The sequence below is a fragment of the Anarhichas minor genome, unplaced genomic scaffold, assembly GCF_050575085.1.
Source record: "Anarhichas minor isolate MPS153535 unplaced genomic scaffold, ASM5057508v1 ptg000025l, whole genome shotgun sequence".
NCBI classification, from domain to species: Eukaryota; Metazoa; Chordata; class Actinopteri; order Perciformes; family Anarhichadidae; genus Anarhichas; species Anarhichas minor.
In genome coordinates this window covers 6727952-6755537 of record NW_027466471.1, presented here as the reverse complement: position 1 = coordinate 6755537, position 27586 = coordinate 6727952, and the positions used below count along the sequence as shown (strand labels likewise).

The 27586-nt window shown below is 40.9% G+C and overlaps 2 protein-coding genes across 3 annotated transcripts; both read right to left on the bottom strand.

Moving 5' to 3' along the window:
* Window positions 1–2167: 2167 nt before the first annotated feature.
* On the bottom strand, window positions 2168–8348 carry LOC142957376 (chondroitin sulfate N-acetylgalactosaminyltransferase 1-like). Its single transcript, XM_076099167.1, has 9 exons — window positions 7986–8348; window positions 7763–7863; window positions 7454–7632; window positions 6116–6332; window positions 5727–5828; window positions 4201–4382; window positions 3549–3643; window positions 3358–3439; window positions 2168–2535 (listed from the first exon to the last, which is right to left on the bottom strand). Exons 1-9 carry the CDS (start codon window positions 8346–8348, stop codon window positions 2252–2254), a joined length of 1605 nt encoding a protein of 534 aa, XP_075955282.1. The 3' UTR covers window positions 2168–2251.
* Window positions 8349–11433: 3085 nt separating this feature from the next.
* Window positions 11434–26208, bottom strand: rnf122 (ring finger protein 122). Of its 2 annotated transcripts, none has more exons than XM_076099195.1 (6): window positions 25803–26208; window positions 20124–20280; window positions 14627–14672; window positions 14490–14531; window positions 14295–14374; window positions 11434–13025 (listed from the first exon to the last, which is right to left on the bottom strand). In XM_076099195.1, exons 1-6 carry the CDS (start codon window positions 25825–25827, stop codon window positions 12911–12913), a joined length of 465 nt encoding a protein of 154 aa, XP_075955310.1. In that variant the 5' UTR covers window positions 25828–26208; the 3' UTR covers window positions 11434–12910. The 2 variants fall into 2 exon arrangements, with proteins under 2 accessions (XP_075955310.1, XP_075955309.1); XM_076099194.1 differs by having other exon boundaries at window positions 14295–14377; window positions 25803–26206.
* Between the last annotated feature and the right edge of the window lie 1378 nt (window positions 26209–27586).

Sequence of the window (27586 nt, the reverse complement as noted above, 5' to 3'; positions counted from 1 at the left end):
TTTTTCTAGTATTTTACTGTGGCCTGTGAATATCTATGTCTCAAGCAAAAATGTATTGTATGTGCTTACTGTAAGGTTTGTAGGTTTAATGTGTCGGATATGTTTTATTGCTTACTCAAATATTGGCTAAGCTGAATTACATTTTCATGTTTCGTGTAATGCTAAGCGTATTTTGTTAGAACCAAAAAATTGTAATTTGGAATTAGAGAGTAACAAATCATTTTTAATATATATTGTATATATAATAAGTATTTGCATTCATTCAGTGCGTACTTTGATGCTGCTCTAGTATGATGTCGTACAACATAAGAGAAACATTTATGAAATATGAAGGAAACAGAACGGAGACTATAAGCCTGTGTCTAAATGCAGGTCGGGAGTTTTATTGAGGAGGAGATCCCGTGAAGAAGGTCCAACCTCTCCAGTAGACGGTGAGCTCCATTCTTTTCAGGACCTGGATCTGCATTGCCACAGAAACAGCTGGATGAACTATCTGCTTTGTGGTAGTGCTTTGTGCTTGGTGGCCTGTCACCACCTCAAACATACAATTTACTGAGAGTGCACTCATCAGACTCTGACAGATCAGACCTCCATCTGATCTGAACTCAAAGTTTACTTTCCGCAATTATCCTTATTTGTTACTTGAAACACTGGAGAAATCCAACATACGGACAAATACCCTTAATGACTTAACCAAACTAAGCTTCTTTAAATGACAATTTTCTTTGGTTTAAAAGGCCCATTTCTATTTGTAAATGTTGCATTTGTTATGCTATTCAAAGACAAACTGTAGTTGAAATTTACTTGTGTTGTTCCTTTTTGTCAAGTGAACAGAAAGATGAGTGCCTGGGAAGTCTTTTTCTATCATTGGATAGACACTGTATGGAATTTCCGAGGTGTACCTGAATGCAGCATGGGACAGGGGAAGTGGGAGAGGAGTTTTGGGCCTATCGCGTGCCTGTGTTGACACTCGGCTGATACAGAGTTGCCCCTCCCTGTGTGTCTGCAGAGCTAATAAACTGACATCAGTACTATTAATAGAACAGAGTTTACTCTATCATCAATGATAACCGTGTGGGAATTCCCTCAATGTTTCTTTATGGTGTTTAGGTGGTATCTTCTGGGTATAGGCCTGAACACAGTATACACACAAATGATAGGTCTATGTGCAATATGTGAGAAATCATTATTATCAGTGTAACACAATGTGTCTGCTATAGCAAGACAAAATGTCTGTTGTGGTAAAAGTGTGAATCAGATTTACTTTTGAACAATAAAGACACAAGAGAGATCTGATGCCTTCCGACTGGTGACAGGGCAGAAAAAACAACCGGTGATGGTCAACAAGCTAATGTCATTCTTATTAAAATATAATACAATTAATGCATCACATTTCTCATGTATAAAAATGTTTGTATCTAATAGCTTCATATTTCTATGAGGACTTGTACTATGCTGCTTTTCAAAGTAAATCCATGGTTCCGAAATATAGTCTACTTTTAATGTTATTACACTACAATTAATGTATATAGTAACTATGAATAAACATTCCTTAATCAATGATCTATCAAGTGTGAACTAATCACACACAGTTAAAGCTACTTAATCATTTGTTGATGGTGAGAAACAGAAATGTATGATACATTCTTCATTAATCCATTAATTTAATCAAGAGTCATGCATTAGTTAAGGATTACTTAATTATTTAATTTGCACCCTTATTATAAAGTGTTAACAAAATATAAACAAGTGTATCTCGCTCTTGAGTTCACTATAAATATAGCAAGAGAGACATTGTTCTTTTGTCTTTTGCAAGAAAATCCCAATGTAATTGAAGTTAGGCTGTTGATAATGTTATTATTATTACTGGTTGATATAAACTGGGAAAGTTTTTTTTTTGCTGCTTTCAGGAGGGGGGGGGGGGGGGGCATTACAGCAAAAGTTTGGGAACAACTGCCTTAAGAAAACCACATTAAACCACACAAACTATTTAGAGACGTTTTTTGCCACATTCCCACTTTGACTTTTCTATGGAAAGAAAACATACAGCACTCCAATAGGTCATATTTGTATTCACACAAAATATATCAGTGATTATTTTCACAAGTGTATGTGTCCATATGGAGAACAATAATCCCAGTAAATCATCTGTTGTTTGAAGCTGAATAGTTAATGTAAGTAAACATACATTATCGTGAACTTACAGAACAGTGACTAATAACGTCACCAAAGCCCTATTTTATTGTCCCCATCATGTTGCTCTGTTCCTCTGCTTCTGGGAGCTCAAATGAACCTCAATTTCTCGTTTGAAGAGCAGCTCTCCCAGCTGGCCGTGCGAGGCCTCGCTCATGGCTTTGGTCTGCATACACATCTTGTATTTGTCTGGAGGGAGCTCGTCTGCACAGTTCTTCTCGTGCCACAAGTGGAAAAGGCCGCGAGACGGACAGCGTATCACCATCAGCTTACTGTGAAGGTACTTCCTGTAGAGGTGCACGTCCTCCAACCCCCAACCTTTGATGTTACGGTCAAAACCACCTGCCAGGAAGTAGAGAAGTTTAAACGTGTGCACTGAGAATCAGTGCATACAACTATAACTTCTCCAACCGCGAAAATGGCTTCCCAAAATATGGGTAAAGAGGATGTTACGGATGAGGATTGTTTACAGTGTACATTGTACAGTGTTTTGGCTGACTTGGATATTCAGCCGTATTCAGCCAGAGAGAGGCCTCTCAAGGCCGCTGCTGCAGCGATGAGGATTCAGCAGCATATTTTCACATCTTACTCAGTGAATTCAGGATTTATTTCAACCAAACCAGAGTTGCTGATTGTTGGAACAGTGGAAATAGTTTAGGAAAGAGTTTTATTTTGTTTCTGTCCAGTTTGAATTAAGTGTGTTTTACGACGAGTTTATCGAGGCAATTAAGTCGTTCTTAGTTTGGTGTATAAGAGACACTTGAATTCAGAGAGTGTACGGTTGTTGTTTTCTGTTTGGGTGTAGCTATATTTCCTTCATTGACGTTTTTTTTTGTTTATAAATCAGACGTAGCAAAATCGCCACTCGCATGCAATGCATCCTGGTACATGTAGGCACAGTCGGCACGGCTCCGCAGCAGGAGGAATCAGCTTTCTCAATCTAGCATGTAGGGAATTTATTTCTTACTATAAGTACTATCAACATAAAATTAGGCAAATTGTACTTCTAACTTTAGGTATGCTTGTTCAATGGGTAAGTTAAAATCAAAATTGAGTCCTGTACTTTTTTTGCTACACGGTATGTGTCTTGTAATATTTAATTGTATTATGTCTTACAACACATGAAATTTGTGAAATAGGTGATGACACAAGCGTTTCCATTACCTATGTTGAGGAAATCAGACCTGTACTGGCATGTCATGCCAAACCCAAAGTCTCTCCAGAATCCAGTGTCCTTCCTCATCACCTGAGACAAGAAACAAGTCAGTCTGTTACATCTTGATGACATCCTGACAATTAATTCTAATAAATTCGAGTGAATTTAGCTATTTGTATGTATTTCTTTTTCTACTTACCAGTTGTTGTTGAACAGAGGGTAGACGTGTCTGATTACTGTAGATAATAGAGGGGTTGTACTGGCTGAAGAGCACTGGATAGTACACTTTCTTACCTAGAGGGGAAAACAGTTAAAACCATTCCCATACATTTGATAGTGTAAATATTATTTTTTTTAACTATTAACATTTTTCATATTTCAATCTTAAACACATTTTTCTGTTTAAAACCCTTGGCAGCCAGGAAGTGATGCATTTTTCATTACTTGCAGCCCCAACGGAGGTTTGACTGGAGTGAGAAGAATAAGAACTGGATCTTTAGTATGAGCAACAATAACATCCAGGCCTGAACAAAGAAAATAAATGACTGACTGCTCCCTGATCTCTGATAAATGCAGATACAGATAGGGACAAAATGAAACCTCTGGCTTATTATTTTCATTATGAGGATAGTGCAACAAAAACCGGCAGAAACAGAGTGCAGGCAGCATATGAGGCACCAGGTGTGACATTGAATTTCTGCGAGCTGACAACCTGTTCTCACCCCCAGCTCGTCTAATTTAACCTAAATTGTTTTATTCTTGGAGAAACAGACTGTTGTAGGAAATCAGGCTGGATAGCATCACTTGAAGATGTGGCAAAAGTGCTTGAAAGGGAAGCAGTCCTCTCTCACCAGGCTCTGCGTTGAGACGACAGGAAGTTAAGAAGTCAGCGGTGAAGTGGATGTCAACGTCACAGAAGAAGAGCAGGACATTTTGGCTGCGCCTCCATGCCCTGGCGCCCACGTCTAAACCACGGCCACGAGAAAACTCTTCATTCAGCTGGATCAAAGTGAAGCTCCTGAACCGAGTCTCTCTGAAGAAGAAGAGGAAATCAGAAGGGCTGTCATGGGATAATCTGTGTTTACATAGACAGTTATCTGATGCATCTGAGTGTTTTTAATTGAAATTTTAAGTGAATAATCATTTCAAAAAAAATAATCTCCAGACATAAAGTCTCATCACACTGTTGCAGCATTATGTTGTTATTTTTTTAGACACATCTGTGAGAGTGAATGCCAAAAGAGCAGAGAAGAGACGTTTTTCGATATAGTCTTACAGAAATCGTATCGGCTCTCTTGATATCATGTCATTGAGGCATCAGTGTCATTGCATGATCATCATCTTGCGGGAAGTGTGGACTCGTGTCACATGACTTCAACTCAGGTCATGAATCTGAAATCTGATGACTTTTGATTTGACAAAATCAAAAAGAGTAATATCAATGCTGTTTTGACTCGATATCGTCTTGAAGCCCAAGAATGAAAACATTTTGAAAAAAATATGCAACTAATCAACTCTTCATTGTCCTGACATGAAAATAGACACCGAATCAGTCCGACAGCAGTCGATCAGTGCAGACTAGCAGACAGACAACACGTGATACTTCAGACTGACTCGCTCTGGTCAAACCTGATCATTTTGCTTTGAAAGTAATCAAAAAAGCCTTAATTATTTACTGTACTCCTGTACTGTTACACAATTGAAATGGTATATAGTTTGGTGAAGGGCACATAATGACTTAAAGTTAACGATTTGGTGTTAAATAACTTTCAAAACAGTGACTTTGTCCCATCTCTGGATCCTGGACAGGCTCATGGACAGGCTCTATTTAAGAGGTCAATATGTGACCCTGAAATGAATACCAAGAGAAATACATAAGAAGAAAGGAAAGTCACCCAGGACCACAAATAATTCTTTACCAGGTAGAAACTGAAATGAAAGCACCTCATCTATTGTGTCATCGAGACACAAAACCTGGCTCGCCTTTTCTTAAATTACATGAAAAAAAGAGATGCACAGAATATATTTGTAGCTTTTAAAGACTAGAAGAGAAAATACATGCTGTGTTTACATGCAATTGTCAAGCAAGTTTTAAGCAAAATGCAAATTAGGCTTATTTCCATCAACTGGTTCATAGTGAATAAACTCGGCTACTGCATAGTTTGATTTGACGTTGGTGTTATATTCTTTTTTCGGCAAATGCAGAAACCACCTCAAGCGAGCTTAGAGACTATTTTTGCATTTGAGGAAGTTTTGTCAAATTTTTCTGTTTCCATTCCACTTTTCGCATCAAAATGGGCATAGAAATATGTGAATAGGAACATGACTAATGTGACATTAGCGGATGATTAAACATCACTACAAATCACTACATTACCTGGTGGTCTGGTCCAGCATGGCTTTCACCTGATCTATCTGATCTCGACCAAAGTAGACAACAGTCAGATGAACCCTGCCGTCCTGCTGGATGCACACTTCTCTGATCCCAAAACACAATACAAATATACATGTGTTAGGCCCACTTCTATACCACTTTATCTAGAGACAAATTACTATTTTTATTAGATAAGGACAACAATTAGACTCACAAATTTATAGTCTATAAACACCTAATTTTATCTGAAGTGGAGAGGAGCCTTATTGACTTTCAACCAAGCTACTCTATTAAGACAAGGATTCACTCAGCACTGTCAATGTGAGATCAATAAGGCCCTGATACAATCGCAGTATGTGTGCCAGCTTGTTATCCCACTTTACAAATGATACCTGAAGTTGTTGATGAACTGCCTGAATGTGTCCGGCCTCTTGGAAAGAGGTACGATGATGTTGATGAGCATGCTGCGGGTATCCACGCTCTCGCTCTTCACCTTCATCACGGGACCAAACGGCCTGAAGAGCACGAGCTGTGTGAAGCCCCGCGGGCCGTCGCCTTTAAACGTCAGCTCGTAGACGGTTCCCCTGTCCCGCACTGTACGGGTCATCCCTGTGACAGAGACGGACTGCACTTTATTTCATCGGTCTCATATTTATTTCTACAATTGTGTCAAAAATAACTGATATACGACAGTAATGACAGTTTTTAATAGGTGAATTTCCAATTATTTAATACCAATTATTAACGTTGAGTCTGTTAGTCTGTAACCAGCAGGTTAGTTGAATATGCAAAAATGTTAATTTTGTCAATAATTCAACATATGCAATAAATGTCCTTATTTTTTAGTACTAAGTAGTCATTAATGGTTTAAAAAAATAGTTTCTTAAGTTCTTAAGTTCTTCCTGCTCATTAACACAACACAACAAACTAAACTAAACTTACTTTCCCTATAATTATTACTAAATGACACAGTCCTTCACAGAGAATTTCCTAGGTGATTGTAAGGAAATGATTGAAAATAAAGCGTTCCCAGTGTTTTAAAGATGTTGATAAAGGATCACCTGTTTCGGACAGAGGCTGAAGTGTTGCTTTGTGATTGCACTGGGTTTAATGGCAACAGCACAGATGTAATGATGAGCTATTACATAATTTGAATACCTTCTGTCTAAAGTAAAACATCAACTTTTAGAAGACACTTTCAACTCCAAATAGAAAATGCTTGCCATTAAAGTTCTTCTTGAGTAAAAATGAGGACTTTACTATTTACAAATCACATATGTTTACGAGGATATTCATTTAATATTTTCCCCACATATGCAAAGCATCTCGTTGTGCAACCCTGCGTTGTAGAATGACCAAGTACCATGTATCCATGTAAAGGAAAGAATGTCCTGGATTTGAACCTTGACCTTTGCATGTTTTACCCTTTTTTCCCATTGTGGTTTCCTCTGGATGCTCTTGTTTCCTATCCTGGTTCTAGGCCTCTGAATCACTCACTGACTGATTCAAATAGGTGTTGGTGTTGTGCTCATTGACGGCTGTATCGCTGGTTGTAAAAACAATCAGCCAATCAGAGCCAGAAAAATATCATGAGAAGCGTGCGTTGATGAGATCGATGAAGCTCTAATTGTGTTTTTTGTAAGTCGATCTATAGAAACAGAAACTCTTGAATCTTAAATCTCATGAATCAACATCAAAAACGTTGACGAGGATGTAATGATCTCGCTCACCCTCTATGAAGTCGGACGGGGAGTAAGCGTGCTTCCGTCTGGTGTTGTCTGTGTGTTGCTGAGGTCCGTTCAGGACGTGCAGAGCTGTTTCCACTGTGCTTATCAGCTCGTCTCTGTGGTCTCTCCTCACAGGCCTCTCCTCCGGGTGCCTCGTCAGCCCCGTCTCCAGCTGGTACACTCTGAGTGACAGGACAACGAATTTAACACACTTTATGAAGAGGCATGAGGTAGGACCTGACATCAGAAGTACCCTTGGAGGCTTTGATCGCTCTACTGTTGTCCTTACCGATGGACGGCGGTCCCACTCACCTCCGCAGGGTGAAAGTTTCAAAAGGTATCACTGCGTATTCACTGGGCAGCTGTACACCTGAGATCACCTCCGCCTGGTTCAGCTGGGAGCGCAAGAAATCCTGGAGGGAATTGTGTAACATTTACTACTACATCTGCAACGTCACACATCATTTATCTCATCAGTCCACGGTACTCCTCCATCTATTTTGCATCGCCACCATCCTGTGTCCTGTTTTCCTACCTTCAGGTCAGTCTGTGTCGGGGTTTTGTGCAGACTCTCCAGACCCTGAGGCAGAATCCCTCTTGTTTTAGCTTTTTCCAGGGACTCTTGAAGCTGCTGCGTCCTCTCCTGGAGAGCCTCCTTCAGCTGGGCTATCTGCTTCGTCAGGCTATTGATGTAATGTCTGTGAGAGTCCTCCCTCTCCTGCAACAGGGCCATGTATCCCTCCTTACTGGTGGCCCCTCCAGACCACAGCAGAGACTGCTGGCTGCCGCGTGACGTCGGCTTACAGGCGAGGAGGTAGAACAGGGACAGACAGCAGCAGAGGCCCAGCACAATGAGGCCGACCCGGGCCAACAGGGCCAAAAGCCACCGTTTAAACATGGTGGATTGTCTTTTCAAAAAAAACTGAAACTCTTGAGGTTCATAGAATCATGACTGCTCCTTTGGTGTCGTGGAGATGCACCCACAAAAAGATGAGCAACCCATAATTCCTAAACCATAGATTAATAAATATGGCTTTTATAGAAGACATCCTCCTGTTTTCTCATGTTGTCTGCATCTGTCACATCCTCAGGCAGCATCTTCACAGGTGTTGTGTTGCATGTACAGATCATCACCAGAGCGCTGAAACTCACTGTTACAACAATGTACATTTTATAGCAGTGGTTGCCAAACCTTTAGGCTTCTGGCCCTTAAAATTCATTTTAAAAGTCTAGTCGTGGTGAATATTTACAGGTCATGGACACAAACTGTGAGCAGTTCTACCAATAAAGGATTTTACTTTCTCAGATTGTTTCACTTTCAGGATTTGACAGTTCAGGGTGTCCAGTATTTCAGAAGGAAACAAGACTTAAGAATCTATACAGACATGCCAGCAGCCCTGTGAGGCTGCACTCAGCCACAGCGGTGCTTTGTGCTGAATGCTAACATGTCAGCATGTTGGTGTAATGTTTACCATGTTCACCATCATAGTTTAGTCTGTTAGCATGCTAACATTTGCTAATTAGCACACAACACAAAGTGCTCTCGAGGAAAAGCCAGAGGATCACCAAAGTTGTTATGGTTCATCCTGTGGGGAACATGAATGTTTGTAGGCTACATCATTTCATGGCAGTCCATCCAACTGTTGAGACTTTAAAGAAAGTAAGAAACAGATGTAGGAGAGGCTTTGACATAAAGAAATTCTTACTTCATCAAACAAATCAAATGACAACCGGAGAAAGTAAACCAACCAACCTGGTCAGTCTCGTCCTGATGTGTCTCAATGGTTTGTGAGCAGCTTACTTAATTTTAACCGTCCCTTTCACCCTCTTCTTGCTGCTGTTGGACTGCTGGTCAGGTTTAGGTTGGCTACTATAAAATGCACAGAGAGAGAAATAACCTGAACTTACATTCACTCTGCAGTGCCACGACGCTGAAGGTGGGAAGTGACAGAAACAAGCATTTCTCTGTGTGTCTTTCCACCCTGTGCGCGTGTGTGTGTGTGTGTGCGTGTGTGTGCGTGTGCGTGTGTGTGTGTATGTGTGTTGCCATCATCAGTTTATTCAAAGCACAGATGGCTCTTTATTGCTCAGGTAGAGGCTGATCTCATGAAAGACTTGCTTATGTTTCTAGGTCCACCCAAGCTGTGTGTGTGTGTGTGTTTATGAGAAAGAGAGAGAGTGTGTGTTGATGCATGTAACCCTAATCCTTTAAAGCATTAAGTCAGGTCATTTGTAATAAAAACATTCATCCTAATTTGGACCCCGAACGCCAATGAAATCCTTTGAGAACTGCTTTTCGGTTTAGATATTATTAAAAGATTAAACAATCCCTTATTAGTCCCGCAGTGGGGAAATTTGTTCTCTGCATTTGACCCATCCCTAGTATATAGGGAGCAGTGGGCTGCCCATGACAGGCGCCCGGGGATATATATGTTTGTAATCTTCCATATCTTGTTGGTTATTTAAAATCATTTCATCTATTTAAAACGACTGCAAAGCTTTCATCGTGCCTTCATCTCGGTCGGACACCTTATAGGCAGTAAATCACATGTGGGTCATCAGATTAATAATGAAACAGATCACAGACGGAAACATGCAATCATCATCATCCACCGACGCACACTTAACACTCTACAGAAGAAAGATTTTATTATAATCACCAACTGCTGTGGGGTCTCAAAGGAAAGTTGAGACCAGATTTCTATCATCCTGAACTGCTCATCTCTTCTTATAGTCTTTCTTCTTTTGCAGGCTTTTGTTTTGCAGTCTTGAAAGGAAATCGGTGTGCTCGCCAGCGCTGACAAGTTTACTCATCCGTACAATGATGAAACAACTCTCTAGCTTGTCAGAATTGAGAGGTAAAGCGGCCAAACCGAGTACCTCCTCTCTCCCATCCTCTCTCTTCTCAGTCTCCACCTTTTCCCAGCACTTCCCTCGCCTCTCTCTTTTTCCATCTCTCACTTTCTATCAGACTCAGTGTTCACTTCCATCCATGTGAGATCTCACACCATCTCCCTCCATCCTGAATCCCCTTTCAGGTCCTTCCGAGGCTCCTCCTTGCCCTTAAGCCTAATTAGAAGGCAACCGGGGTAAGGAATGCCCTTCAGACTTTCGATGCTCGGCCACCTGCAATCTGCTGTGGGGAAATAGCTAGGTACCGGTTAGACCCGCCAATAGGACGGGGTCTTGCACATTTAATGAGGCAGCGCACAGATGGTCCTTGTTTTCATTCAGATGTTGACTCCTGAGCTCCAACTTCTCTAAATCTTTTAGTTTGCTGCTTTGTTTAACCCCGTTATTCACTTTTATTTTCAGAGATTTTTAGTGAAATGTGAGTGTTATTATGCAGTGGCAAATAATTCATATCAAATATGTTGTAAAGGAAAGGGCAACGACTACAGGGAGAGAGTGGAACTTATTATTATATTCTTGTGTTACTATTTGTCTCTATATTATATACTACTCTTATTTATTCATGTCTTGCTTTTGTCTTTTATTATGTAGCAGTCTCACCGGTGTGTATTCAGCCAGTATCAAACAAATACTTGACACACTAAACACATACACTGCCAAAATAACATAACATACTCCTTAGGTTTAATTGAACATTTTTTGTACTTTCACAAGTTTTTAGCTCTTAAACTTTCCCAGAAAAAGACTTGCAGTTAGTTTAAATTGACGCTCACTGGATAACCAACACTTTTGATTTAGTCTAGCAGAAATTTGAAGAAGTAACTGTTTGGCTTTTTTCACTATTATATAACAATATTAGCAATATATTTGATTAACCACCAATAATGTTTAATTACAGCCCTCTTAACAAGGTAAAAAAGAAGAACGTTACTTCTATTAAAAGAGTATTCCTTTCTGAAGCCTACTCACACTAAACCTTTTGAGAAGGAAACATTTGTCTTTGGTTAAAACACATAAAGCATTGTTCGGCTTTAGAGAGTCAAAAGCCAAAAAGGTTGAGAGGCAGTGAACTAGGTAGAATAATTTAATACATTTTCATGCAGTATTTCACCTGACGATGGTGCCAGATACATGACTACCAAGAGACAAACCAGAGAAGCTGAACAAAACAGACAACTGTATTTATTATTGTTTCGAGTTATTTACATCTGTTTCAATTACAAAATGTGGAATGTGGCCAGAATCAGAGTGAACAAATCTCTTTGACATTTTCTTTTCTTGGCGTGTGAATTCAACAGCACTCACGTGTGTGTTTGGCTTTTAATTACAGTGCAGGTGCCGTCAGTGTCTGGACAATGTGCTTTGTGAGTTTTGTGCTCAATTTTAGGCAGTGGTTCGCTTTCTGGAGAGCTGGAAATCACAACAAAAAAAAAAAGAACTACAACCGAGGAATGTAAAAACTGAATCTCAGCAATAATGCCACAGAAATGTATGAACGTGAGATTTAGTTGCTTCCCGGATGAATTCACAACACCGAGGGACTGTTCTGCTGCCTCCCTTCTCTTCAGATGAAGCAGCATCTCGGATACTTCACAGACTTTTATAAAAGATTCACCACACCTGGAAACACGAAACCTGCTGTGTTGCATCCAAACCTGACTCTTAATATTTTACAATGGCTGTTTTTTTTGTGTGAATTTAAAGTGCAATTTCTTAAAAAAAATCAACATATTTCAGCAAAGAACCAAACTGTTACAGTGAAAGGCAGGACGTGTCAGTATCAGTAGCACATATAAGCAAAAAATCAATTGGTTTGACTTGATAGAAACACTGATTAATTTGCTACACGGCTTGAGCTGTAATATGATTAATTTAAAGCCCACTGATGATGCCTGAATCCATGTTTTCCATAATTTTTGAACCAGCATGACTTCAATTTATGCTTTTGAGCTTTAATCTTAGTTTACAAAGTTTCAACTGTCAATGTGTTCTCGTGCTCGGTGAAATACATTTTTTTTTGTGACTTTGTCTCAAAACTTCTTAATTAGCGTAATTTGGCTCAAGTTTTAATGGCATCAGCCGATATCACATTATTTCATATTAGTGAAAATAACACTGGTACATGCTTGGAGGGGATCTTACCCAGCGCTGTCATCCTTCAACACTCACTCGTCCACATCGTTGTGAAAAATGAAAACCCTTCTTCAGTGGTGCCTGATCAACCTGACTCGAGGCAACAAGAGACAGATGTGACAGAGCGGGGATGTTGAAGAGTGGCGGAGTGATGTGTGGGCGGCTGGAGATAATCTCTCAGACACCACAAGGTGTCGTGTTGCCATCTCGGAGGTGGTTGCTAGGCAACAGCATCCTTCAGAGTCTTTCTCCGGGTAGTAACTAGGTTACCCCAACTTACTATCATCATGTTGGTGCTTCTGCTGTGTTTTTCGCAGCAAAACAGTGTCTCTCTTCCTGTTGGTCGCTACCTTATATCAGCTGGTTTGGCCCGGGCGGCTGCGGCCCACACCCGGGCTGGCAGTGTTTGAGAAGTTACACCAGTTCATCCAGAAGAGTCCCTATGCTGTGGTGCTGCTCAGGGGGGCCAGCTATGGGCTTGTTGCACATGGGGCAGACGCAGCGCACCTCCAGCCACTTTACCAGACACCTGAGCAAAATATTAACAGACAGGAGGGGATCTTAACAATATAACACTATAAAATACTCCATTACAAGTAAAAGTTGAAAGCAGCACAATTTACCAGTAAAAGTAGTAAGTAGGAGTGTTCAGTGTGTCAGCAGCATTTTGATGTTTTAGCTGGGTGGCTTGTAGCTATTTTACAATATACTGTTGTACAATATTTTCCTCTGAAATGTGGTGAAGTACAATAATAAAGTAGCAGAAAATTCTCAAGTAAAGTACAAAACTAGATGTGAGTACATGGTTTACATTTCACCACTGTCCATGCAAGATTTGGTGAAAATTAATTTAGGACGGTCTTTTGTCTCAAGTGACTTTCTTCTTTCTTCCTGCTCTAATTTTGTCCAATACTTCAGCCTTCCCACGCTGTGCAAGTACCTCCATTCACAAATTTGACATCTGATTTTTTCTGCTCACATTCCTCCAGCCAATTTTTATTACTGCCACGGCACAACGTATCACCTCCAGGATGTACAGGGCGGTTCAACTGAAAGTTTCAGTCAACCACCTGCCTGCTCTACTCCACCACCACCACCACCAGTGTCTAGACTCCAAGGGGATCCTGTCCTATACCTCATCTTTATGGGCCGACGCTTAGAGAGGATGCTTCGCAGCGCTGAAGTCCAATCACTTAAATCTTTCTTTACCATTTTTATAGCCCTTAGAATTGATCTTACCTTATGAAACTGCAGTTTGAGGGCGACAGTCTAAACTAGCCTCCAGTTTCTAAACAATCTGGAAGACCATATTTGTGCCTCCAACTCAATCAGCTGACTGAGGGCATTTGAGGTTTTTTTCCATTCAACCAGTCAGAGTTTGCCACGATCTCTGTGATCCATATATCATTTCAAGTTTTCCAGTTGTGTAGTCAAACATAATCATTTCATTATTTTTATGCCTATCTTTTATTTAACCCCTTCTGATTGATATTGATGTATAAAAAATGCTCATGTTCAAGATGACTGCGAGCAAAATCCCAATTTTAGACACCTAATAAACATCAGGAATGCTTCCCCTGCTAGATTGAAGCACTGATTCTACGAGCCGTCTACGCGGTGCATGCTGGGATACGCTATTGCCCGGACCGCTCCTCCCTGTAATGCTGCAATTTAGTCATGAATGAATCAACCAAAACTGTCTGTGTATCAGATCAAAAGGCGGTCATTGTCATTTTAACAAGCCTGTGCGGGTGAAAAGCGGAAGAGAGAAACAGAGACTCTGCTCTCCTGTACTCACTTCCTGTGGAAAGCATGTTGGCATGGCAACACCCCCAGCTCGTCTTTCACTTTGAAGTCCTCCAGACACACGGCGCACGTCTGCTGCGTGAGTGACAGACAGGACAGAGTTAGGACCGGGGTTTTTTTTTTTCATATTATAAAACATTTCAAGTTGTTAATTTTTTGCAGGAATCAATGAAAATCACATCCTTACCCCGTGAAGATTCAACTTTTTTGGATCTCCTTTTAAAACCACCTGGAGTAACATAAACAAAATATGTTTTAGAGAGATTTATCTATTTATTATTATTCAGACCTAAAGGGTGCTTAAATATTAACGTCAGGATATACTTCTCTGTATCCAAACCGCTCGCTCTGGGCTTGGTGTCGTAGTTTGCTGTGGATGAAGAGAGAAACATTTATTATCACATTAATAAATAACTTTGTTTACAACCTGTTTAACCTTAATTTGACCATTTTACATGTACTTCTTGCTTAAATTAAAGTAGAGGTAGTAAAAGTAGAAAGTCCTGCATTCAAAGTTTTACTCTGAAAAAGTCACTTTATTTATTTTTTTATTTTTCAGTTTCTATTACACTGAACAAAATCCACAGCAAAACATCATGGATGACAGAAATAGAAATAATTCTAAAAATAAAAAACTAGAAATAGAAAAGTGGAGGGCACTACTCTCTCTCTTTACTGTCTTTGATCCTTACTTTTCAGAGTCGTCTTTTTTCTTGTATGACGTCCATTTTCCCCAGTGTTGTTCATGGGTCCCTGTACTTTTGATATTATAAGTACATTTTTCTATACTTCTGGACTTGTACTATAAATACAGGACTGCTTGTAACAGTGTATTTCTTCATTGTGGCATTGCTTGCATACTTAAGTAAAGGATCTAAATACTTAAATACTTCTTACCACAGTGGGGAAAGTACAGAGAGGTTATCACAATAATGCACCTCAGCCTCCTTTAACGGTGGATGACCCCTTTGACATTACACAAAGTCATTTGACCTATCGTTCATATGAAAATACTGATTAGTGCAGCTTAAAGTAAAATACGTATCAGCAAGTAGACTATTGAAAGCAAATCCCTCATCTTGCTGAGCGTAGGCAGCAATTTATTGTTGCTGCTGGTCGCATTGAGCTCATTGTAACGACTTCCATGAGTCTATTAGGAGATAAAGATGTTTGTATTTATTCGAAGCTGAGTTTAGCAGCAGGTCTTGGTTTCGGGCTGAGGTTTTCTGTTTGTGTGGTTACATTATGGGACTGCCTGTAACAGAAGCAGGGTAAGCTTTGACAATTAACTGTCTTTTCAAAGAGCGACACATCCACAGACAAATACATGTTCCCCTGCAAGCACACACGCACATTGTTCACACGCTGAACACGCAAATGCTAACACACACACTTCCACGCACATACATACACAAACACAGCTAATGAGTACGTTGCGTCTTCGAATCCCTGCACCGCCCTCGCAACCAACAATAGAGAGGAGATCTTTATCACTTGGCGAGCTGCGTCGGTTATTTTTGGCCTCCTGCTTTTACACAACTAAACATAGACTCACATGTCTGTCGCTGTCTGTGATTTGAGCCTGAAACTAAATGCAGTCACAGCATCTGAGATGAAAGATGAAGGTTTATTTTTTTTAATCTGATCCCCCCCCCCCCCCCCCCCTCAAGAAAAAAAAGAATTGAAGTCAGGAAATGGCAGTGATTTGCTGTGTTTGTTACTTGGTTTATTGTTTACGCTGATTGCCGCTAACAATCTTCCATGCAGAACAATGTGAGGATACACGTTCTACATGTGTCGCGGTTTCCCATGCCTGGAGAATGATGTGAAGTGGGTGAAGAGGGGGACATGACTGAGATTTCAGTGTTTCTACAAGAATAGAAGAAAATCCTCGTATAGCTACTGCTGACCGGTTCTTATTGTATGAAGTAACAATGAATTCAACAGGTGTGAATGATAGGCGCGGACAACTACAGACCGACTACTGCTTTTCCTTAGAAGGAAAACATTTTAACGGACAACATAGAGCTCATCACACACTAGGTCATTTCCTTGGATGACGATATTAGCCAAGCCAGCGTTTTGCTACTAATATGACTGCTTATAATATGCCATCTTGCAGTTCATTTGTTTCCTACTTTGACATTTTCAGAGACTAACTTTTATAAACCAAAGGACTCTCCGTAGAAACAAACTTTTTTTCACATGTGACTAACGATGTCTCTCTCTCTCTTCTCTCTGTGTTCACATTCAATAGAAAACGACCTCCAGCCTGCTGATAATCTGCAGGTAAGATGGCATCTCTATGAATGACCTTGTACACCTTCATATTACAGCAGGGGGATTTGAGAGGCATTTCTGACTATTAGAAGTTTGACTGGGCGCAGACATGCTTCCTGTTGTATTAATATTGTATTAATTCTTCATGTGTTTTGTTTGTAAAATCTTCTGTAAAGTAACTAAAGGTGTCAGATGAATGTTGTCCAGTAGAAAGTACATTATTTCCCTCTGAAATGCAGAAGTATTAAGTAGCAGAACATTGAAATACACAACTAAAGTAAAAGTACCCCAAAATTATACTTGAGTGCAGTTCTTAAGTAAAAGTCAATGTTAAAAACACTGAACACAGAACTGCTGCTGTTGGAGCACATTGGGGTATAATTAAGATGTGATATTTTTGGAGTGTGCTTTTGACACCCTCGTGGCTTTGCACTCTTGTACATTGCAGGAACTGCTGTGTACACCCCCAGTTTGAGCCACTGTTAGAACAGCAACGGTTTGATTATGAAGGCTGAAAAGATATAATTGCTTTTTGCTTCGTATGCGTAAAGATCTCACATCGACCGATCTTTAAGTCACCGTAACGTTAAAATCGAACATCCCTTACTCCCAGACACACATGATTTAGAGAGAGCGTCTCTGAGTGTATAATAGGAAGCCTGCCCCCAGCAGACAATGACATTCATCACTCAGTATTCATCTGATGAATCACCCGGTCTATAAATTAATTCACAATCACACTCCTACCCAAGACTACCTTCAGCATGGTAATGGGAGCGAAAGGAAGTGACTCATTGGTTATGATTCACAGGCAAGTGCTTTGAGAGAAACGGGAAGAATCCGAGCCTGTCTGACAGAGTTGATGGTCGATTAAGTGCCGAGCCCAGGTCAAACAAAACATTAATGTGCCGGCCAGGTTTTCTTTTCTCTACAACGTAAAAGTATCCTAGAGATTTAAAACTACTCTGAATTGATGCCTGTTTTTTGTCTTTTATAAGATTTCCTTCAGGTTCGCCTGAGAGTTGAAAAAAAGGAATTTCTGTTTCTCAAAATAATTGATCTCAGCAAACCCATGAGTCAGCTCAAGTTGTACCTTGCAAGTTACAGGTATATTGAAATATTAAGGTTTGTATTGTTCCCCTTGGTGTGGAGTTTGTGTGACCTATTCAAACCAATGAATGCATGCTATTGTATCCTGATGATCGTCTCCGGGGTGCACAATTCACTTCTCAAAATATCTGGCTCTTCAGCTGCTAAAAATGCTCCGCTATGTTTACAACTTTGTGCCACTTTAAATATAATGATAGTAAAAATACTGTAATTGGCCCTATGAAGTTTTCTTGTGTTGATGTTCTTTTGTGTACTGGTGTTTTGAGGTCAAGAGTAAACTACGTTTTAAAGGTATTTATAAGTTGGTTAGATTGTTGGCACAGTCGTCTATTCCACTTGGTGCTGCTGTGGGAATTCATTTATATGTAATTATAGAAATTAGACTGCACAGGAGGGAAACGCACAAAATCGAACAAAAGGCGTCACATACCTGCTGGATACCAGCTAACTGTTAGTGACGTTCATTTGTATTCTGACTGCTCTATATGTCTCCAGCCGACAGACAAGTTCTTTCCAATTGTTTGATATTTTGATAAGAGGCAATTCAAAAATCATACGCAACACCAAAAATAATAGCACATTTTGAAATGTCAGGTAAACTTCCAAATTCAGATGCTCAGTCATCCAAAAACAGCTCAGATTAAAGAACAGACCCTTTGCAGGTGTTGGCGCTTCCTTTTATTATTTTGCACATCGCAGATGTTCATGTGTGATGTTTTTTTCGTGTACTCCCACTGTGTGCTATTCAGGTCGAGTTTATTCTGAGTCGCTCTGCAGTTTTCCTCGCTGCTGTCCTCACACATTGTGGCGCGCTGCTTCCTGTTGCCTCATATCCCGTCCTTCAGACACAAACGTCCATTCAGCTCATCGGGGAGTTTACCATCCACAGCGGGAGAGGTCACCCTGTTCCTCTATTTATTCCTCTTCCTCCTTCCCTCCCTCACTGTTTCTTGCCTACACACACATCACTGTGGTTCACACTGAAATCTCTTAACAATTATTGGATAGATTGCCATGACATTTTGTAAATATAATCATGACCCCCAGAGGATGAATCATATTCACTTGGTGAGTCCCTGATGTTTTATCTAGCACCACCATCAGGTCAAAATGTTGTCAAAATATTATGGAATATTTTTCAGCATCAAATATCTGCAAAACTGACATTCCCATCAGCCTCAGCTGTGCTTTTGTAATATGCAAGTGAGAAAATGTTAGCATACTAATGCACTATATTCGATGGTGAACAAGGTTAGCATTGTCCTTGTGAGCATATTAGCATGCTGACCTTAGCATTTAAAGCAAAGCACTGCTGCAGAGCTGCCTCACAAAGCCTAACACAAGTGTTGTTTTGTCCCGTCAAACTGGTTTGTTTGAGTGGCTTGGTACAATTTGGACACAGTTACACTTATCTTTGCAATGCCACTTTTGGGATAAGATGTGCCAGACCAGAACTCAGCTATTTATGACAGAAATGACTTCCCTGATGGGATAGTAGCTGTAAAGTGGTGTATAAACACATTTCATTTCCTACAACTTCTTCAAAATATTTTTTTTTAAATAGTTTTGCTGCTTACTCTTTCTCTCTGCAGGATTAGTAGACTTGTTTCAATGAAGAATAGCCACTAAGAAAACTCTCACCAACTCAACTCTTCACAGTACAAGTCCCCCAGTTATTTTGTTATTTAAAAGCTTTTATTATGTAGCAGCAAAATCAGGAAATGTAACTTAACTTAACTTAAGACTGGCAGCAGGTCTCAGCTGCTCCAGCCCCGGTTTTCCTCATCTCTCCCCTTTGCTCTCCTCGGTAGAGTAACTCCCTTGTGGGGGGAAGATGATGGAGACCTATGTCTGATAAACTGTCTGGATTGTGCCCAAATACTGTCCACTCCTCAATGAGATCCGAACTCAATGCGAGCCAGGCCACCTCGGCACGTGGTCTGGCTGATCGGATCTCAAAGCGACCAATATCCCATCTCGGAGCGTATACACAGACTTGACAGTTAATGCATTCTGGCATAATCGGATGAAAAAAGTCGTATTGCAGTTGTACTTGAGTTGGGTGCAGACCAAATCAATCACACGGAGAGCCTGCAGAGGAAGTGGTCTCAGTCCGGTCACAAACCATTCTGTAGCTATTTGGTTGTGGTGAGAACATGATCCAACCTCGATCTGACGCACATACAGTACAAGGCGTACCCTGCAAGTTTGGGCTCAACGGGTCCCAAAGAGCCGGGTGATGCATTTCAGTTTGCTTGAATTGCTTTTTTGCTTGAAATGAAACTGAACCAGGAGGAAGTTAACCAACTCATCCACTGAATCGAACCAGAGCAAAATAAATATAGGTTTGAAAAAAGCCTTAGTCCTGTTTTTGTTTTTTTCACACATTTCTTGTTTCCAATGACATATTTCTGTTCCTGTCGCCCCTCACCTGATGAAGTAACAGCAGAAGATGAGACTCAGGATGAAGACAAAGATGCCTGTCCCAAAGATGACCATGTAGATGTTGAGAGGCAGGTCCTGGAAGGTGATGGGCGGCATGGTGCACGACTTGTTGGAGTAAACCAGTCCCAGACCACAGAAGCACCCTAAACAAAGACAGAGGGAAGATTTAAGACACATTTGCATGAAGACGTAAGCTAGAAAAAACAGAAACATGAAGGCCTGAAACTGCTACACACAATAATATATCTCAAAACACAGCTGAATGCAACTGTACTTACTTAAAGTACTCTACTATTCATCGTCAGAGTCAGCTACGTCCTCCTCTAATGGAAGTCAGAAATTGAAGCTTTGCACACATACATGCACAGACACAAAGGCTGAGGAAAAGAGGTAGAGAAAGACCATCACTGCACTATCCTGTGATGGCAAATGAGTCCTTTTTAAAGTAGTACGTAAAACACTCTTATTGCGGTTTCCAAGCAACATGGCTTGTATCTCTTACAGATGCACACTTCTTTGTCTGATGACAGGTCGGTGTAGTTCAAAGGCATGAAAGTGGACAGACGAGAGCAGCTAGCCACAGACGAATTATATATAAGATTATATTTGCTCAGCCCTCTTTTGTGGAATTAAAATGTAATATGTTTTTAGGACACTGATGAAATCCAGTTCATTAGTTCAAGACACTCAAAAACTCTTGAGAATCAGCGAGTGCAATTTGATTGAAATGGCAGCAAAAGATATCTGTATCCTTGTACAGGGAGGTGAATCATTCGTATAAACTAACAAGGACTGAACTGAGTGCTTTTAGGAAGCGTGCTCCGATCCAAACAGATGGTATTTCCATTAAGGGTGCCCCCCTTTCTTTGTGTCGCCTCCTTGCTGCAACACTACACTCCTGTGTTTGTGTTTGTTTTACCATGAAATAGATTATCACTGTAGCACTGCTATTTGCAGTCAAGGTCAGAGGTAGAGAGGTGGGGGAGGGGGACTATTGAAGAACAAATGTGGCCATGACCACTGGACATGTTGCACTGCGTGTGCAGTTCACAGTATTTGACGGGGTGTGTTTCTTATGTTATTTTTTATGTATATATAAATCGAGAACCATGAATTCCCCAGATTTCAAGGGAGAAACTAGCGCAGAGAAGCAGTTGTAGATCAGACAGACAGAGACACAGAGAGCACACTTGTGTGTTGTGTGTCTGAATGAGTAATGAGAAGTCAGTATCTGCATGTGAGAGGGGGCTTTGTGAGATCGGGGTCACACTAACCCAGTGAGTGAGAGTGAATCAGAGCTAATGCAGGACTCATCGCAGTCTGCTGATATGAACCTGCCCACATTAGAACAGGAAGAGGAGGATGTGTGCCGCAGAGGGATGAGGGAATCTGCAGATTTTCATTTTGATCAAACACTGAAGCAGCTGAATGACTAAAAAAAATGTTGTGTATTGTTTAATCATAATAGAGAAATCCAGACCCTTCCAGGCGACACGGCAGCGACTTATCTCATGGTAGAAACAAACTGTAAGAAATAGCCAGAAACACGTTCACCAGTTACTCCTTTTTTGTGTAAAGGTTGCATGCATTTAATGGTTCTGTGCTCCGTTTTCCTCCCACAGTCCAAAAGCATGCAGGTCAGGTGGACTGGAAACTCTAAATAGTTTGTAGGTGTGAATGTGTTGTTTGTCTATGTTTACTGGTCCTAAGACGGACTGGCAGCCTGTCTACTGTGGGAGGGATGGATGAATTGATAGATGGATAAATGGGCAGACAGATTGGGGGACGGATCGATGGACGGATTGGCAAAAAAACATGAACAAACGGACAGGCAGATGGACGGATAACTATGGACAGACAAACTGACGGATAGATGGACTGATGGATGTACAGATACATGGACAGACGGAGGGAGGGATGGATAGACTCATGAAAACAAAGGGATGGATGGACAGAAAGAGAGAGATGGATGGATGGATGGATGATGGACAAATGGATGGGGGTATGAAAAAAACTGATGAATATGGGTTAATGAGCAGATCGCCAAACTGACGGATGGATGGAGACCTTTACCAGTTTCATATCCCTGTGATGGGTATTGTTTTGTTGTGGAACTATTTTTTATATATATAGATCGCGGTATTTCTAGTCAGTCCTGCAGCCAAAGTGACACGTTGACATTTCTATTTGACATTTCTCCCGCCTCACAGTGAGATTGCAGCGTGAGAGGATCAATACTTCGCGCCTCGTAGTTTCACTCTCTCTGTATGAGCAGTGATGCTCCATTAATCAAGGCTCGCGGCGGCTGCACATTGAAGTTCCACCGCTAAATGACTTCACTCAGCGAGAGGCGATCACTACCAGAGACCCCGGGGTTTGTAAATGAAACACAAACTGAAGGACGAGTGCAGGGCCGCACAGCCAGGATCTTACAAATCAAGAGGTCAGGAGTCTAAACTCTCTCTTAAAAATATTTTGACTCGCCACCAACCAAACTCTGTTCAATGCTCCTGGTTTTTAAAGAGAAAACACAAAATTGCACATTCCACACTATCAATTATATGTTCAGGTCGGTGTCTAGTTAGGGTCCTTTGTCATGTGTCAGGTGTCCAAAAAAGATGGTTTCATTGAAATAACTGTTTGAGACCAAAGAGGTAAAATTATACAATTATACAAGTATAAATTTGAATAAAACGTTTCTTCTCTATAAAGTAGTTACAACTATCCTCCCCTCGAACATCTACACAGCTCTGTAAAATAAACTGATAATGTTATATAATAATCGATCAGTCACAGGGGCATTTTGTCAGCAGTACTTTTACTTTTGATATTTTAAGTACAGTTTGCTGATAATTTTACTTTTACAAGGGACTTTTTCCTTTCCGTAAGTATAGGTGAATTTGTGCCAGAAAGTCCCTACTCTTGCCTTGATATTTAATCAGAATCAACATTTTAAAAAACAACATGCGTCGCATGTGCGTCCTCGCAAACTGTAAAACTCAACATGGTGTTAGCTCCTCCGTATTCATATATCACTGAGTGTCCACAACCTAAGTGTCCACAATGGTATAGTTATACACACGTGAGGATGTGAACATGCACTCAAACAGACAAATATGTAGATGTAGATCTAATGTTCTCCATCTTTTCGTTGTGTCAAACAGTCTGCTTCACAAAGATCATCAGCAGACAAAGAGACACAGACTGGAGAGGGGGGAGTGGGAGAGCACATGTTCATTCATGTCGCTGCACAGCTGATAGCACAAATCACCTGTGAAGCTGCTGCAGACTCACAAACCAAGTCTGGGTAATTTGTATTCAGGTCTGTGTGTGTGTGTGTGTGTGTGTGTGTGTGTGTGTGTGTGTGTGTGTGTGTGTGTGTGTGTGGTGTCATGTCCCAACCGTCTGTCTGTCGGTATGGATGGGTGCTCACGTCTTCCTCCTCCACCTTTGTATGCATGGAGAGCAGACAGCTATGTGGTATTTTGCTTTGGGTGGAGCCCCGCATGACCACTGACCTATATATCGGCACACTCTGGAGGCGCCCCATTGCCATGGCGCCAAGAGTAGCAGATGCTGGGGGGAAAAGGATGGAGGCTAGCCTTAAGCGAAAAGTTCTCATTTTGAGAGAATCCGAGTCGGTCGTATTGAGTTTCAGCCTCCAGACAGATTCTCGTGATGTAGTTCAAAAAGGCAGGAAAGTCCCTCCTTGATTTGATAGAGCTGTAAAATACGTCGACTGTGACAGCTCCGAGATGCCTGGTCGGGTTTTGTCCTATATACGCCGCGTTCACACAAAGCTGCTTCTGCAGCTGCTGCTGCTCGCATTAAAGACAGAACTTCACATCAAATATTCAACAGTTCATATTGGGGGGGGGGGGAACACTCAAGCCTGCATGCATGACTGCTGCTGCTGAAGAAGAAGAGGAAGAAGAAGAGAGTAGATAGCACCCGAAAGTCCCTAACACATGCATGAAAGTGCTACATGTGTCACGCATAAACACTGTAGGCATGATCACAGATACACAGAGCTGAGCTGTGTGGCTGCCTTCATTTTTCCAGCAGAATGTCACTCTTTGATACTGTGTGTCTGTCCGTGTGTGTGTGTCTGTCCGTGTGTGTGTGTGTGTGTGTGTGTGTGTGTGCGTGCTATTCCCCCTATGAATAGCAGGGGAGTTGAGCAGCACAAAGGGAGTAATTGTTTTTGTCTGAACACAGCCAACAGTCCACCGAGGAGGCTGCTGTGTGCTGTGGCTGCTGCTCTCAAATAGGCAAAGCCGGAGGAAAAAAAACACGACTAATCCATCATCTTCACCAGGTTTCAATGTGACAACAAAGCACTGACACACCGGTTCACTGCCATGAAGGGATTTATTTTGTTTCAAGGATGACAGATGCACCTCCGTATGCAAGCGGCAGTTTTCAAACAAGACAGAGAAAGTTGTTCAGACTTTTTTTTGGCTTTTGGAGATAATTGGTCGAGACCTTGAAGATTGTAAGTGAGAGGCTGCAGGTCAGTCAGTGTAAACAAGATTAGCCAGAGAGGCAAAACGTTACACAGAGAGCACAAAGACTGGCCTTGTGTGGCTCTCAACTGGAATTAATTTGGATGGAAATAAAGGATTCTATTGATTAAGCAGTCTCTTATTCCACCAATCAATGCACAACTTGATTAAACTTCCAGATAATTGCTGTTTTAACATGTTCTTTAGCTCAAATGAGGCATATCAGCCATTTAAGGAATATCATATGGTACCTTGAAATATAATCAGAACATGGGTAAACCCTAAAGTCCTTCTATTTAGCATTTATAAGCAGTACACAGCACATGTAATAAACGGTTTATAACATACTATAATGTAAGTTGTATTTTCTTCATCTAATAATCGGTATAATATCTTCTTTATTAATTGTTTTGTCTATTATGTGAAAATCGTGGAAAATACCAGTCATAATTTCCCACAGCACAAGGTGACGTATTCAATCAGTTTGTTCTGCAGCTAAGACTGACAGTCTGAAATATAAAGATGTCCAGCTTACTCTCATTTATGACAAAGAAAAGATTCAAATCATCACATTTGAGAAGCCATTTTAGCTTGAAAAATGACAAACAAATAGAATAGTTGCTGATTAATTTTCTGGCAATCGATTCATCGATTCATCGCCTAATAGCAGCTCTAATAATGACGTTATAGGCAGATATAAACAAAAACAGAAAAAAGTGTTATTATAGCTATTACAACTTCTCATATGAAGACATATTTTATACAGTTTTTTCTATATTGTCATTCAATATCTTGTGGGCCTCCACCTATGGGTGCTCACAGGAGGAGTTCAAGTTGTTGACAAATACATTAATAAACACTTATACTGTATACGAGACTTTCTATATTACAGTGCGTTATAAACCATTCATCACATGTTAACATAGTGCTTATGAAATAAAGTGCAGGACTATTTTTGTCACTGTTACGCACCACAAGTCTTAATAGGATGGGTTTGGTTTTTCTTAAGTCCTCACAATAGAAATATCTAAATTTAGAAAAAAAAATATTGGAGTGACTCAGAGACTGCAATCTAGCTCAATGATATCACTGCTGCGAGAGATTGACAGGCTGTATGGCACATTATCTCAGAGGCCTAACAATATAAAAAGACTGCTCACCGTTACACCACTGAAATGGGTGCATCAATGCACCAGAGGGAGTCCTTGCTGGATCCGATTCGTGTTTACCAACAAGCCGCAACCGCCCGTGGAGATGGATGACCGCAATAAAGTGGCCCGAGTAGAGCCAGTGACTGTCTGCCAGAACGAGACAATGGCACCTGTAATAAAAATAAAAAAGACCAATAAAAAGCTGGATAAAAAGCGGGGTTTTTTCTGTCGACAGTTGAAGCGGGGTTATCCTTTGTCACATAGTTTGGTTCATCCGTGCAGACTGAAAAAAGGAGAAATGAAGATGTGGATTTCCCCCGTTGTTCTTCTTCTCCTCGCTGGGGCTGTTTCGACTCTGTTATTATTAATAGACGGCATAACACTGACCCAGCGGCAGCATCTGTGTGACAAACTACAGCACTGGCTGGATTTGCCTACTCCCGCCCCCGCAGACGCATACGGACGTGCGGGGAGACCAATCGTCGGGCTGCCTGGGTCGGCGTGCGTTGTGACGGCCTGGCTGGACGGGCTGCGTGGTTTCTGCCATATCTCCTTTTTCCTTATGCATATGTGCTTACAGGCTAATTCATTGCCACGACTTTAAAAAAATACTGAGGTTAGGAGTCCAAGTCGTCTCTCCTACACGGTGGGACTACCCCTCTTGGTGGGCCTTGGGGCAAATGGTACTTGTGGGCCCCTATGAACCCCCATTTTCTCCCACACTTTATATGCATATTTGTATGTGGTGCAAAGTGAATATTTGTGGGGGGGGGGGGCTGGAATGTTGGTTGGAAAAGCTCTGAAATTATGATAGCCATGTTTCATAATTGTGCCAATAGTTCCGGGACCAAACAAACAACAAGATGAAATAATACTTTGTAATATATACGTTGTAATAATCAGTAAATGGTAAATGGACTTGCGCCTCTCAAGTCTTCACAGCACTACATGCTGTCATGACAGGGGCTGCCCTACAAGGTGCCACCTGCCCATCAGGACTAAACATTCACTCCCATTCACACTCCAACCGCCGATCCGGCAAAAAACAAAATGTTTTATGTATTTTTGTTGTGTGACTGTTATGTTCTCGGTAAACTAGTTCATTAAGCTGGACAGATAATAAGTTCAAAGCTAACGTGTGTAACTCTAAGTGAATGCTGTTAAAATGTATATAGTTATTGAGATTTGTGTAATACGTGAGGATATTACATATTAGTGTCCTGAGAAATGATGAGTGTACCGTTGGACAACTGAGTGATTACACATCACTGGACTGCACATTTTGTGCAGCAAAGGCTGGTCTTCATCATCACCATCTTCTCACTGCTCACTGGATCTTTGCCACCATCATCCTCTTCAGTCTTCATCTCCACTACTCAGCAAATACAACCTTCTTCATCTTTGTTATCCTCCTGGGAGCCAGGATGGACACTTTTCTTATTCCTATGGCTAATTTATTGAGCGGTACGGACATTTCTGATTGGGATTGAAGTGCACTTGGGATTCAACCTAATTGCACCAGCTTTAATTTGGTCACGATATTGAAGAATTCATTTAGTCACATTAGGCTTTCTGTGGAAACTGGCCGTAAATTAGTCAATACTAGGAATTTTGCATCATTTGAAATGGTAATTGGTCTTGGTTGTGGGTGCAGTTGTGTGTCATGCCCAAGAGGGGAACAACTGAAATTATTCCAGTAATAAAATGGAAAGTAAAGCGCGGTAAATGAAAGCGCATATAAAAGATTATAGCTCTAAGTGACAGGAAAAAGAAACAATGAGACACCAGAGATA